A 16,304-nucleotide genomic window follows, 5' to 3' on the forward strand; every position below is an offset into this window, starting at 1 on the left:
TACTACCACCCTACTTGACAAAGTTTAACCATTATTCAAAACATAATGAGGGACTAGGAGATAGTTCATTCTGTAGAGTTTACATTTTACCCTGCACAAGAACCCTTCTTCAAACCCTCTTGCACTATATGAAACCAGCATCCACAGGCGAAGCTTCAGAAGAATTGAAGTAGTACTGTGGAGTGTCTCTCTGTGTGTGTGTGTGTGTGTCTCTATGTCTCTATGTCTCTCTGTCTCTCTCTCCCTCTCTTTCTCTCGACCTCCCTTTATCTCTTTCTCTGATAGTGAAAACAAGCAAGAAAAAAAAATGTCCACCAGAATCAGTGACATGGAACAGACACAAAACATTCTGGTGCACAAATATAAACACATAATGAATGTTATTACAAACTTCCAAATAGCTATTTACCTACTCTATCAAAACTAACTCAGTGGAGGAGTCTGAACAATAATTGGAAAGAGGGGGAAATGGTACATAACATTCCATCCTATCAGTACAACATAAATCTCCTTTTGACTTTACTCCAAATAGATGAGAATAAGTTCTATTATGAGATCTTAAAAAAGAAGATTGGGAAAAAGAAATAAGAAATGTGGACACTCATTACCATCTCCACAGTGCCTTCTCAGATTTTCTTATACTTCTCAAATCTCACAGAACTCTCATTTTATCTAATTTAGCTCCATGCATGTCATGACAGCAACTATTAACCCTGAGTGGTCCACATCTTCTTCCCTTTTTAGTTCTCTAGGGCCTGATACAATCTTTTAAAATTGCAATGCTTTTGTTGTTGTTGCTGCTGCTGCTGCTAATTTTTTTTTACAAATTGAAAGGTGACAGGTTCCCTTTGCTATCCAAAAGAACTCCTAAGAAAATATTTGCAAGCTGGTATGTTACAAAGAAATAATTACAATTCATTAACATAAAAATGGTATTTCCCAAAATAACTAATGAAAATATAACAAACAACACATAAGATGACACTAATATAAAATAAAAACAACATAGTCTCTGGGGAATATGATGGTGCTGTTATCACATCTTGGGGTGTGTGCTACCTCTATAAAAGTTCCTGCAACCTCAACACTGAGCACTATTTTGGCCTTTTGTCCATTCTAAAAGCTAAAATACTCATCAGATTTCATCAGTTAAAAGAGATACTAATGCAGGTTTTTGGTGAAATAAAAATGATATAATGCAAACATTCAAAATATTAGGTAGAGATTTACTTCAAATAATGAATGAATCATAAACAATAAGGAATAATCACAGATTCTTCTTGACTTACTACAGGATACTGCTATCTGACCTTGGACTCTAATAAACACAATGATGAGAGAACATAGCCTTTAGAATATGAAGAAATGAAACATATGGAATTATTCAAAATACATATCAGTGTGTGTGTAACTAATATCATTTAACAGATAACAGAATATGAACAAGTCATTCAAATTCTGTGTGTTATCTTTGAAACAGGGACAACAAAACTCTATAGACAGCAGTGGTTTCCAGATTTTTTATTTTAATCTTTTTAAAAAATCTTTTGACAATAGTACTGCACAGCCTTGACATATGCTTGAGTCAGGGATTAAATGTGAGATCTCTGAGCCTGGTATGTATATTGCATAAACCTCTGCACTATCCTTGAGACTCCAGTTTCTTAACTTTTAGAAAAAAAAGTTAAAGCTGTTTTTGAAAAGGTGTATATGAGTTCTAGTTCTTTATTTCTGCAAATAAAAGTAACACCAAGCTATCTCTATCATTTAATATATTATCCTTAGCAGTTCATAAAATAAAATTAAGAAACTTTTTTCAAACTTTAACATCAAAATGGAAGACAATCCCTTAGACTGTATTTATTTCATTTTTATGAAAAATCTGCAGTATTTTTCTCAATTTTTCATTAATCAATAAAAATATTTCTTAGATGGGATGTTTTTGCTCACAGAACTATCTGAGGAATATTATAAGCATTAATATTCTGATAATCATTATTCACAAAGCAATATACATATTTGCTAAAAAACATATACTATTTTAAGAGGTAACTTCTATTTAACAAATAGCAAAAATGACAGTAAGAATCAAGCAAAATGAAGTCTTTAATGAAACAGGTGTTTAACAGTGAAAATCACTTTCTCAAGAATAATTCTTAGGGATAGAGAGACACAGAACGGTCATGCAAAAGACTTTTATGTCTGAGGCTCTGACATTCTGGGTTCAGTCCTCAGTCACCACCATAAATCTGAGTTTAACTGACAGTGCTCTACTTCACTTTCTCTCTCTCTCTCTCTCTAAATAATCTTTAAGAAAGATTAGTTCCTATTACAAATGAAATGTTTATTTTCACTTTCAGATGATTAACATTTTGAGTCTGTATAAATTTTATTAAAGTTGTTTGCTATAACTTGTTTAACAGGAACATGAGAGTTCAAATAAAAAGCATTTTTATTAGTAATTACTGAATATCCTAAGCACCTAGAGGAAATTTATTGTGCACTGAGTCTTGATCACATTAGCAGATTTTTGAGAGGATGCAGCCTATCTCATTAATGAAAAGAAAAACTGTTGAATATATTTAATAATTTTATAATAGGTAACTTGTTCTGTTGAATCAGGGAAGGGTGTTGGGTCTTTATAATAACAGATAATATCAGAAGCATTACTAAATACCAAATAAATATCCTTGGTGGTATTAATGACTGATGAAAATGGCACATTAGGAACAGAACCATACGTGAGGTATTATTGGCATTGCTCCTGAAGAAAACTAAATATCACAACAAGCATTCCCCAAATAGCCTTTTGAATCTTCTTTACAGATTGTGGATTTAATATGTGATAGAAAAACACACATCACATTTCTAAATCAAATTTGTGGCTCTTAGGTAATTGTGAAAGAAGCTAATTGGAAATTTAGATATTTGTCACCTCAGGTCAAATTGATAATAAAAATTAGTCACGAAAAGTAAGACTGGGGGATGAATCCACAATTAACCATAATCCTCATTATGTAAGTTTAATCATAATTAATTTGCAAATACTAATTAATTGTTGGCATATTTCCCTTCCTTAAAAGTAGATAGAAATGTATTGCATCCTCAATAGGGATAGTTGTGTATGTTAATCCAAAGGCTAACTATATCAGAAAATTGGCAAGGGAATTCTTTATGAAGTAAACATCTCAAACTGCTAGTTTTTAATTGGGAGTAACAATATAATAAAAATCAGGAAAGAGAACTTTCTTTTTCTTTGTATGGTAATTAAGTTTGGAGATCTCTGACTTGTTTTTTGCTGTTTGCCAAAGTAATTACTTGTTAGTCCAATTTTCACTAAAATATATTCACTGTCTTTGCTATTTCTGATTCTCGAATCTTTTCTGTCTCAAACTTTGCATGTTCCCTCTAACTGTAATATTTCCTTTTTCTCCTTCTGGTTTCCTGGAATGTCTTCCCCACTTGCTTCAGGCAATTCAGCTTTGTGATAATCAGGTGAGTATGTCCACTTTTTTTTTTTTTTTGGAGCCTTCTTATGCTATTTCAGTTCTCACTGATGTTTTCCTTCTCAAAAATTCTGTACCATTTGTAATAAGTTCAATGAGGTACAGTGTTAAGCTTACTGTTTTGAATATTTGATTTCTGTATTCAAGTCTAGTTTCTCCTAACTTGTAGGCAGGTATGTGTGTACGTTTTTGGTTTGTCTGTCTGTTTTTTTGTTTTTACCAGAATATCACTCAGCTCTAGTTTATGAAGGTGTGGGGGAATGAACCTGGGACACTGGAGCCTAAGGCATGGAATCTCTTTGCATAAATACTACACTATCTACCCTCACAGATGTTTTCTTATTTTTATGTTTGTATATGTATAAAATGCATATAATTTTAAATATAGTTTCTCACTAATTCTCTTTCTCAGCTAAAAAACTAAAACACACCTACAGACACCCAAATACTCATCCAATACTCTCTCACTGTCACCCTATAACTTGTTTTCTTTTGTTTTTTTTATTATTTTTTTATTTTTTATTTTATTTTATTTATTCCCTTTTGTTGCCCTTGTTGTTTTATTGTTGTAGTTATTGTTGTTGTTGTTGGATAGGACAGAGAGAAATGGAGAGAGGGAGGGGAGAGAGGAGGAGAGAAAGACAGACACCTGCAGACCTGCTTCACCGCCTGTGAAGCGACTCCCCTGCAGGTGGGGAGCCGGGGTTCGAACCGGGATCCTTATGCCGGTCCTTGTGCTTTGCGCCACCTGCGCTTAACCCGCTGCGCTACAGCCTGACTCCCCTATAACTTGTTTTTTTAGTGAAACTATCAAGGCTACCAGCCCCTCAAAATGGCACTTTTCTACATCATACTTTGTCTTCTGCCAATGAACTTAAATCTCACAGTTCATCAACTCATTTAATTTCCATTTTCCCTTCTCTATAAACCCCCCATAAAGATCAGTCTAAACATTTTACCCTCTATGTTCTGTATCTTCTTCTCATTATAATTCAGCAATGCTCTTATTTTCTTGAAGAGCAGAATTTAAGTTTTATTTTGCTTCTTAGCAGAAGACTTGGATTCTAATCTTAAGGAGAAAATCAAGACAATTATACATTTCTTCTCAAAAAATTCCTTCTGTCTAGCTATACTCATCCTTCCTCAGATTTGAGCAATTAAAAAAACATACATTCAAGTAAGTAGTTTTATTTTTGAAATAAAGTTTTATTTAATTTTTGTTATAAAAAATGTAAGGGAAATTTCCGGGCATTGTCTTAGAAGATCTTTGAAGGATTTTGGCTTCTCAAAATTCTATCATATACAAGATCACCAATCTAATTGTATAAGCTTCAATTCTCCAAAGATATTAATGCATTCAACATCTCTAGTTTATATACTAGAAGAGTATACAGTTTTCCTTTTAACCAGCAACGATAAGGAATATATACTGCCATATAAGTTCTTTTGAGTCTGAAAAATGTAAATTAGAACAAATTTTTTACTTTGTTTTTCAATTTATTGAAGACATTTTTAAGTAATATAATTGAGATGTTTCATCACTTTGCTGACTTTAGTTATTCACATTATTAACCTCCTCAATATATTATTTGAAATTTTTTCATATAGATATTCACCTCACAACTACAGAACTATCTGAACTCATTCTCATTCTCCACAAAAGTTGTTACACCAAATTTCTTATAGTTCTCTGAATAAATCTTGTGTTTCATGCCATCAAGATTTATATATTTTTCTTTTATTGTAATTTTTCCTTTCTTATCTAGTAGCGCTTATTTTTACAGTGCATCAGTTACTTTCTCCCAGGAATCTTTCAGTGACCTTTTTCATGTTCCCTTCACACTCCATTTACTTTCCTGTTTCCTCATTTCTCCTTTAAGTCCCTTAAGTCAAGGGTTATGTATGATTTAAGAGTTGACTCCAGTACAGAATGCTGCTAGCGATAGGTGTTCAAATGCTTGCCAAGTAAATACATGAATAAGATTGAGACATCAGTATGGGTCAGAGAAGCTAGAAAACTAATCTGTAAGGAGCCTCTTCTTAAAACACTCTTTAAAAAAGAATAAACTTTCATGATCTGGTTCCATTCTCTATACCATACACATCTCTACCTTCTGACCTCTAATTTTTTAGTTCTAAATATATCTAGCTACCTATAGTTCCCTAAGGAAAATTTCTGTTGTATTTCTAGCTCTCTTCTACATATGTCTTCTGCTCTTCCCTCTGTCTCCTATTTGCTTTGTTAATACCAGTTCTTGGGTCTTTGCTTAGGTGGCATTTCTGACAAGACTTCATTTTCACTTATATTGAAGTGACTCACTTCTCTTATCCTCTCCTCCTTTTCTATGCACATTCTTCACTCTATATCAAATCAAAATTTTTTCCATTTCCTTATTAGTTGACTATCCAGCATAGTACCTGGTATCTAAGTAACCAATGAATGACTAAACACTGAATTAACAACATCCTCAAATACTATTCTGGAGGCAGTATGCATAATGCTTGTCAAAGTTCCATTTTCAAGCAATGTAGCTAGAGTACCACCTCAGTCCCATACTCAAATTCAAGTAACATCTCTTTGTTTTTTACAGATGATTAATTAGTACTTTTTTTCCCACTAATCAAAGGGATCCTGAAGAGGATTTTCACTTTTATTATTAGAGGCAAAAGTTGCATTCTTTTTTTTTTCCAGCAGAACTTTTAGAGGAACCCCATAAATATATATTTTTGTTTGTTTCATGCACCCCGTATTTTAAGTAGAGTGAACAGCACCGTCACATTCCCTTTCCAGAACTACACTGTACAAGTTAATCACATCACCTCTACTTTTTTTTTTTTTGCCTCTTTCTTTACATTATGCAAGTGCCATTTTAGACATTAGGGGTATTTTATGCTATGATTTGGTAGGTTACTTGGGGGTCTGGCCATGTTAAAAAATTATCCATGTAGTCGCCAGCAGGTAGCTAAGTAGCTAGAACAAAACTTGAATATGTGAAATCTCATATTTGATCCCCAGCACTATATCTACCAAAGTGACCTTCTGATTTTCTCCAAATCTCATGTAAAAAAATAAATATATCTTTTTAAATTTCCATGTAAATGAGTGGTCACTTCTTCTTTGCTTTATGTTTTTACAACTCACATAGGGGTTCATAAGAATGTTTGTGTTTGGGTAGCAGAGGATCCTGTACATATTAGCACTTCCAGTAATATTGGTCAAATGGAAGAGGGGCTACAATGAAGTTTGCAATGGAAGGAAAGCTCTAGAAATTTTAGGCTACCACAGGCTTTTGACTTTGAATTTGATCTAAAAATATCTCAATTATGCATTCTGCCCAGTGATATTCAAATACTATATAAATACATACGGTATGGATTGCTGCTGTTTTGATTGCAGATTCGACATTGGGGGTTCCGCACAGGCTGGCCAGGAACATGCTCTACCAGTTTGCAAAACATTTCAGGTCCCTTTTCTCCACATGTTGCATTAGTGGTGATGAGAGCATTAGAAGCAAGATTCAGAACAGCAGGGAATAAACCTGAAAAAGATGGGCAAATGAAGGTGTGCAAACTCAAAAGATAATGATACAGTTTTCCTTCATTTTAAATGAAATCAAGCTAGGATTTTTTTCAGAGTACTAATCAAAATGAAATATTTAGTGTTCATTAATGAAGAACACTACATAAAACCTCAGATGTCATTACATGACCATCTCTTTTCCTTTTGAGACATAAATATAAAATGTAGATCTATCTCATTAATTCTCTTTTCTTGGCATTGTGAGGGCCTCACTGCTCCAGGTCAGCTTTTCCAGGTATATGATTATAGACTCTAAAGAAAGAGATAGAGAGGGGGGTTCCTGGAAAATGGCGGACTGAGAAGCTGCTAGTGGCTTGAGCTCTAACCACATATTCTGGAAACAGTAGGATTTTCTGCCTTTAGTAGGCCACTCAATAAGGGGTCCTAGCGGTCACACCAAGGAGGTGATTATAACTTAATTTGGGTTAAGAAATAGAGTACAAAAAAAGGGGAAATTTTTTTTTCCTTTTAATTATTAAGCACAACTCCTCCCCCCCACCCATAACCAGTCCATGGGGACCAGCTACCCCAATGAATGAAGACAAGAGCCCAGAAGAAACTACAAATCAGCCAGAAGTAACCATAGATAAGAAAAGTATGCAAGCAATAATAAACTTATTAATCACAGAAATGAAAACAACATTGGAGGAAAGGAATGGCAGTATTAGGGAAACAACAGTTGACACCCCCAAGGAAAATACTGATTATCTTGAGGCAATTAGAGAACTGAAAGCTGAAATAGCTGTAATGAAGAAAGAAGCTGAGGCAAGGGAAAGCAGAATAACAGAAGCAGAAAACAGAATTAGTCAGACAGAGGATGAGTTAGAGAAAATGAAGAAAGAGGTGAAAGAGCTTAAAAAGAGATTGAGAGACACTGAAAACAACAACAGAGACATATGGGATGATCTGAAAAGAAGTAACATTCGTATAATTGGCCTGCCAGAGGAAGAAAGAGAGGAAGGATAAGCAAATATTCTAGAGGAAATAATAGAAGAAAACTTCCAAGACCAGAATAACAGAAAGGACATCAAGATTCAAGAGGCCCAGAGAGTACCAAACAGAATCAACCCAGACCTGAAGACACCAAGACACATCATAGTCACAATGAGAAGAAGAAAGGATAAAGAAAGGATCCTAAAGGCTGCAAGAGAGAAACAAAAAGTCACATACAAGGGAAAACCCATAAGATTATCTGCAGACTTCTCCACTCAAACTCTAAAAGCCAGAAGGGAGTGGCAAGATATCTATCGAGCCCTGAATGAAAAAGGGTTTCAACCAAGGATAATATATCCTGCTAGACTTTCATTCAAACTAGATGGAGGGATCAAAACCTTCTTAGACAAACAACAGTTAAAGGAGGCAACCATCACCAAGCCAGACCTGAAAGAGGTGCTAAAAGACCTCTTATAAACAAGAACATCACTATAATACTGGCAATATATCAGAGCAAACAAAAAAAAATTTTTTTAGAACAATGGCACTACAATACATTAAATCCATAATATCAATAAATGTCAATGGCTTAAAGTCACCCATCAAAAGGCACAGAGTTGGGGGATGGATCAGAAAACATAATCCAACCATATGCTGGTTGCAAGAATCCCATCTGTCACAACAAGATAAACACAGACTTAAAGTGAAAGGATGGAAAACTATCATACAGGCTAACAGACCACAAAAAAGGGCAGGAACAGCCATCCTCATTTCAGACACGATAGATTTTAAATTTAATAAAGTAATAAAAGATAGGCAAGGATATTACATAATGATTAGAGGATCAATCAGCCAAGAAGACTTAACAGTCATTAACATCTATGCAACCAATGAGGGACCATCAAAATACGTCAAGCACTTACTGAAAGAATTTAAAAATACATCAAAGTAATAAAATAATAGTGGGAGACTTCAATAACCCACACTCACACTTAGACAGATCAACAAAGCAGAGAACCAACAAAGATACAAGGTAACTGAATGAAGAGATTAACAGACTAGACCTCTTGGACATTTTCAGACTCCTCCACCCCAAAAAACTGGAATACACCTTCTTTTCAAATCCACATAACACATACTCAAGGATAGACCACATGTTAGGCCACAAAGACAGCATCAATAAATTCAAGAACATTGAAATCATCCCAAGTATCTTCTCAGACCACAGTGGAGTAAAACTAACATTTAACAACAAACAGACAATTATTAAAAGTCACAGAATTTGGAAACTAAACAACATACTCCTTAAGAACCACTAGGTCAGAGATTCACTCAAGCAGGAAATTCAAATGTTCCTGGAAACTAATGAAAATGAAGACACAACCTATCAAAATATTTGGGACACAGCTGAAGCAGTACTGAGAGGGAAACTTATAGCCATACAATCACATATTAAACACCAAGAAGAAGCTCATTTAGAAATTTCATTATTTGGTTTTATTTTATTTTTATATGGTTTTATTTGGATGATTTTATACTTCACGTGCTCTGATAATAAGTAACAATGTATAAGTCTGTGTAACTTTAATGTTCTACATTTTCAAAAGCACATATTTTGGCACCAAATTACAAAAATGTTTTTTCAAACCCATGTATGAAGGCTGTATTTTCAGTAATTGTAAAGTAGCTCTCACTCAACCAAACTTCTCACAGTTAAGAGCTACGAATTCTGAACAAGTTAGAAGGCTTCCTGAATACTTTGAACAACACTTGAACAAGTCAGTATGTATGCTTAGAAGATAATAGATGACCTTCAGACTATCAAACAAGATGACTCAAAGTCATACAGAAACTGTATAACTAGTAAAACCTTGAAAAAAAAAACAGAGAGCAGAACTATTGCCAGTTGCAGCATCATGTAAAATCACACACACACACACACACACACACACACACACTTGAAAAGAGTGCATCATAGGAAGGAAGTCTCATATATATGTGCATAAACCCTTGCCAAATCAGCCATTGATATTAGATGTACATGTACCACAACAGACTATAAGTTTTGTAGATAGGCATAAAAGTATTGGACTTATTCTAGGGACTTGGTACAGAAGTGGAGACCAGGATTTGTAAGCATGAGGCCCTGGGTTTAACTTTTGGTACTATGTATACCAGAATGACGCTCTGGTGTCTCTCTCTCTCTCTGTCTTTTTTTAAGAATTCATTTATTTATTCATGAGAATGATAGGAGGAGAGAGAGAAAGAGCCAGACATCACTCTGGTGCATGTGCTGCTGAGGATCGAACTCAGGACTTCATGGTTGAGAATCCAGTGCTTTATCCACTGAGTCACCTCCCAGATATCTCCCTCTCCCTCACCCTCTCCTTTTCCCTCTCTTCCTCTCTCCCTCTCTCATTCCTCCTTTAAAAATCACTTATTGGGAGTTGGGCAGTAGAGCAGCGGGTTAAGCGCACATGGCACAATGTGCAAGGTCTAAGGATCCTGGTTTGAGCCCCCAGCTCCTCACCTGCAGGGAGTGGCTTCACAGGTGGTGAAGCTTCCCCATCTCTCTCCATTTCTCTCTGTCCCATCCAACAACGAAGACAACAAGAATAACTACAACAATAAAACAAGGGCAACAAAAGGGAATTAAAAAAAAATCAATGTAAGGGTCAGCAAGAAGAGCTAACCATTGTAGTAACTTTTGTAGTGTACACACAATACCCAGGCTCATACCAGCAGCACAACACACTGGAGGCAACTTTGGTGGTATGCTATTTTCCCCTCTCTATATCTCTGTCTCTCTCTACATATGAAAAAAATGGGCCTAAAGTGATGAACTCCTGGCTAACACACACACACAAACTTATAAAGGAACTGAACTGTGATCACATCTGCTAAATTATACACAAAAAGGCAAAAGTTTGGACACTGAATCCAGGCCAACGTCTATCACAATAACACACACAAAAAAAGGGATGAGTATTTTTCAGAACATGTCATAATCTCAGGCTACTGTAATATACCTTAATAATATTCAGAAAGTAATAAAAATAAAAATTCAAAGAGGCAAGTAAGATGCCTCAAAAAACAATGGATACAACATTAATGTCTACCAAGTAATATAATTAGCACATAATATTTTTAAAGATTTATTTATTACTCTACCAAAAAAAGTGAGAATGAGAGAGAGACCAGAGCACCACTCTGGCATGTACAATGTCAAAAATTAAAATGGGGGGGGGCAGGCAGTGGTGCATGTGGTTAAGTGCACACATGACAGTGTGCAAGGACCCGGGTTCAAGCCTCTGGCCCCTACCTGCAGGGGTAAAGCTTCACAAATGGTGAAGTAGTGCAGCAGGTGTCTCTCTCTGTCTCCTTGTCTCCCTATTTCCCCCTCCCTTCTGAACTTCTCTCTGAATCTGTCCAATAATAAATAAATATAAAGATTGAAAATTACTATTTAAAAAATAAACTTGGGAGTTCAAAAATGCAAGCCCTGTACTCTGTCTGTTGTTCCACATCCCTCATCACAATTTAATATATAAATTAAATTAAGAGAGAAATAAACCAAAGCCCAATTTAGCACTGGCATATATGGTACAGAGGATGGATGCTCGGCTCTCACCAGTGTAAATCCTATGTTCCAAGCTAAAATATTTTTCCAGCTTTTGACAAAATTATAATGATACTTAATGGATACACACAATACATGCAACAAAAGAACAAATAAGAAATATTAGAAAACTACAATATGATAACAAACTTAAATTCTAGAACTGGAAAATACAATATCAAGAATTTTTAAAAACTACAATCATGCAATCTTTCAAAAATTTAAACCTAGACATATTTATACTCTGAAATAAAGAGAAATGGCAGAGCATGGACATAAAAAAAATGTTGCTTGGATATTCTTATTCACAAAATATTTTATCAGAGTAGTCCAAACTAGAAACAACTCAGATTCCTATTATTGGGAATAATTGTTACAAAATGTGTGGTTTGTTTATACAACATAATATTATGCAGTGTTAAAAATGGAACAAACTGTTGCTATTCTAAAAAACAACATATTACCCTAAAGCATTATACAAATCAAAGGAACTTCACTCAACAAGTGCATAATCTACTACTCATGTGTATGACTTCCTGAAATAGATAAATCTAATAAGTAAAACAATAAAGTTGTTGATTTGGGGGTTAGGGTCTGACTAAGAAGAGCCAAAGTGTAAACTTGCAAGGAGATGATAATGTTGGAGATAAGAGTTTGTATTATATAGGTGTGGGAATTTTTTTGCACTGGGCCAGCAAGTGACTCACCCTGTAGTGTGTAGTGTGACTGTGAGGTTCAAGCCTACATGGACGCTCCTACAAGAGGGAGGTTTCACAAGTGGAGGAAGAGTGTTGCAGTGTCTCCCCTTCTATATCTGCCTTTCTCTCTATTTCTCACACTCTTCCTGGAAAAGAAAATAATAATAATAATAAAGTGACCATCTAGAGCGATGGAGTCATGGAGGTACTATGCCTCAGTGATAATCTGAGCAGTGAAAAAAAATGTTATGATTCATTGACTGTTACACTTAGTGACCTATGCATTTCACTGTTGGAAAATGCTTCAGCGGGGAAGCAATTACAGAAGCCAGACCTTCCACCCTCTGCAACCCACAACGACCCTGGATCCATACTCCCAGAGAGTTAGAGAGTGGGAAGGCTATCAGGGGAGGGGGTGGGATGTGGAGATCGGGTTATGGAAATTGTGCAGAATTGTACCCCTCTTATTCTATGGTTTTGTTAATGTCTCCTTTCTTAAATAAATAAAATAAAGGAAGGTAAAGCAATACTGAATACTAGTTAATGCGATCAATGATTACATATTCAGGCCTAAGGCTTGCGATGGATCAAAATGTAAAAGATTTAAGGAGAGCTGTGGAGAGGTGAGTAGTATAGAGCAATCTGTAATGAAGTTATGTTTAGAATAGATACAGAGTATATGTGGGTGTCCACTGTATGATTTGACTTTGTTTTTCATCTGTAGGAAGAGAATCTTGATAAAGCTTAACAAATTCTAAAGAAATACTGTGTGTGTGTATGTGACTTATCTCAATCCTTAGTTTTTATAATTTGTGAATACTAGTAACAACAAAATTTAAAGTGACATTTCCTTCTTCTTTTTAAAACTTCGACCAGGGTTATGGCTGTGATGCAGTACCAGCACTATGAATCCACTTCTCCCAGCGAGAGGGAAGGTGAGAGAGAGAGGAAAAGTAGACACTAGCAGTGAAGCACCCCTCCCCTGCTGATGGGGGGCAGGGGATAGAACCTGGGTGCTTGCACATAGTACTTTGTGCGCTTAATCTAGTGTGACCTTAAGTGAAATTTCGTAAATCAAATGTTGTAAATTTTCTTTTATACTCTAAAAGAAATTTTCTGTTAGACCCTGTTCAATATTAGACAGACTGGGCAATGGAAATGAGCATTGAATTAGCAAAGCAGCAAAAAGTCTGTGCAAGAAATATACAGAGGTGCATGCAATCCAGTGGGTGACTATTTCCATTGTTAGCTCTCCAGTTCATCATTAAAAATGACCTTACTATTTCTTAAAATGAATAACTCTGACTTGGAAACATTTTAAATACACAAGTGCTGTTAAAAAAAAACCAAAAACACAAATGAGGCAGAGAAATGCATTTAATATATTAGTAAGTGACCTGCTATGTGACACAGTCCAAACTCTTTACTTAGGCTTTTGAAAATGTTTCTCTAAGTGATGATCCAAGTCACTATCTAGCAACAAAAGTAAATAAATCCAAAAGAAGTGTAGCTCAAATATGAATTTTACAAATGAAGAAAACAAATATCTGAACCGGACTGGCACAGGTAGTTTTCAAACACAATTATTCTGCACCCATAGGAAATAAAATTAAATGTATTGTTAAATATCCACTTATTACTATTTCCCTTCCCTGCTCTAAATGACAATTATTTTCTCCCTTATATAATTCATAGGTTTTATGTCATCTAGTTCACCTTTTCCTTTCTATATGTACATTTGCAGGCCAAATGCCATCATAGCTCAACAAGTTCTACGCCTTATTTATTTTATTTTTATTTATGTATTTATTTTGCCTCCAGGATTATCGCTGGGGGGTTCAGTGCCAGCACTATGAATCCACTGTTCCTGGAGGCCATTTTTTTTATTTCATTGCAAAGTACAGAGAGAAACTGATGTGGAGGAGAATGAGAGGGAGAAAGAAAGACACTTGCAGACCTGCTTCACAAGTGTTCCCCTTGCAGGTGGGGAGGTGGGGCTAAAACCTGGATCCTTGTGCAGGTCCTTCTGCTTACTATTATGTGAGCTTAGGCCGGTGTGGCACCACCTAGTCTCATTCTTTTATATATTCTAATATTTCTACATTATTCCATTTTAAGAATATACAAACTTTTCCCTTCTTTAACTGAAGAGCTGATTCTCTCTGACGGTAAATGTCTATAAATCTCTCAATGGGAGTCAGGTGGTAGTGCAGAGGGTTAAGCGCACGTGGCGCAAAGTGCCAGGACCGGCATAAGGATGCCAGTTCAAGCTTCTGGTTTCCCACCTGCAGGGGAGTCACTTCACAGGCAGTGAAGCAGGTCTGCAGGTGTGTATCTTTCTCTCCCCGTCTCTGTCTTCCCTTCCTCTCTCCATTTCTCTCTGTCCTAACAACAACGACGACACCAATAACAACAATAATAACTAAAACAACAATAAAAAACAAGGGCAACAGAAAGGTGAAATAATTATTTTTTTAAAAAATCTCTCAATGGACTCCAAGGGTTATTGGTAGAGAAAAAAGTAATTTCCCTCTGGCTTCTAAGTACCACTCACAAGTCAGTCCAGTTACAGTCATTTATAACTTCTATTAGGAAAGTCCAAGTAGAGAGAGAAGGGAAAAAAAAAGAAAAGAAAGGAAGTCCAGGTAAGGCCAGGCAGAAGAGCACCTGATAGACTACACATTTTACAGTGTGTAAGAACCTGGCTTCAAACCCATAGTTCCCATCTTCAGGGAGGAATCTTCACAAACGGTGAAGCAGTGCCTCACCCCTCTCTCTCTCTCTCTCTCTTTCTCCCTCCCTCTCTCCATCTCTCTCTCTCTTCCTCTTTAGTCTCTCTTTCATCTCTGTTTCCCGCTGTCTCTTTCAAATAAATAAATAATTTTTTAAAAAGAAATTCCAAACCATTCACCTTTGCCATGTACTCATCTCCACTTTGGGCTAGCGTTTTAGAGACCATCCCAACATACTGGTAACTAATTCAGTTAAATTTATCTACTAAATTTACTGCCTTTTAGCTAGAGAAAAACATAAAAATCATAAACATAGCCATGAAATTGAAACCAGAAATTTATAGCACAACCCCCACCCCCAAAAATGTTCAAAAGTAATTTGAAGACAAGTATATCCGACCCAGGAGCATTCTAAGATTTCTACTTCCAAATTATTTTTCCTAGTTTTTATGACATGAAACTTCACAGAGGACTTAAGAATATATATTTTTACCTTCTTTAATACTATTTATCTGTCAGTCTTTCCATAACAATATGGAGGTAGGGAGGTAGATAAATAGGCAGACAGATAAGTGTGCTATCTTACAACTAACCCAAGGATTTAAAAAAGGTATAGGATGCAGGGGTTAGAGACCTCAAGTCCTATACCTGAGGAAGATGAGGATTTGATGGAAGTTGAGGTATACTGACAGTTATCTTGGATAACACTGTGGCAACAACAACAAAGTTTTAAATCAAAGTTTTCCTGATAAGTTTATCTAAGAAAAAAAAAAGGACAGCCTATCCTACATTTAATGCATGGCACCCTAACCAGTATTACTATGATTCTACCTGTCTATCTTCCACAATGCACAATGACATGGATATTAAATCTTCCTAAAGCTTAAATCTGAAATATATATATATATATATTTATATATATTATATATATTCTTATATATATATTCTTAAGTCCTCTGTGAAGTTTCATGTCATAAAAACTAGGAACAGTTTTGATGTGGCTGTGTAGCTGTGTAGGTATATCAAAGCGCTTTGTGATCTAAATATTTATAATTAGGTCCCTATCTATGTCTCTAAACTCAGCTCTTTCTATCTTTCATGACTTCCTATAGAGCCAGCATACTGGACATTGTCCTGTTTATACCCAGATCAAATGCCTTGAAATACTCTGCCACAAATCATCTTATCAATTCTATGTGATGTGGTTATTCTTCTTACTCTCTTTACAACATATAT

The 16,304-nt window shown here is 35.5% G+C and overlaps 1 protein-coding gene across 1 annotated transcript in view; it reads right to left on the reverse strand.

The window, feature by feature from the left end:
* LAMA2 (laminin subunit alpha 2) overlaps positions 1-16,304 on the reverse strand; it is a 711,163-nt gene that overhangs the window by 535,305 nt on the left and 159,554 nt on the right. The window contains exon 2 of the mRNA XM_060190486.1: positions 6,875-7,045. Coding sequence (XP_060046469.1) covers positions 6,875-7,045 — 171 coding nt within the window. The remainder of the gene's footprint in view (positions 1-6,874; positions 7,046-16,304) is intronic.

This window comes from Erinaceus europaeus, chromosome 4, assembly GCF_950295315.1.
Source record: "Erinaceus europaeus chromosome 4, mEriEur2.1, whole genome shotgun sequence".
Taxonomy (NCBI): domain Eukaryota; kingdom Metazoa; phylum Chordata; class Mammalia; order Eulipotyphla; family Erinaceidae; genus Erinaceus; species Erinaceus europaeus.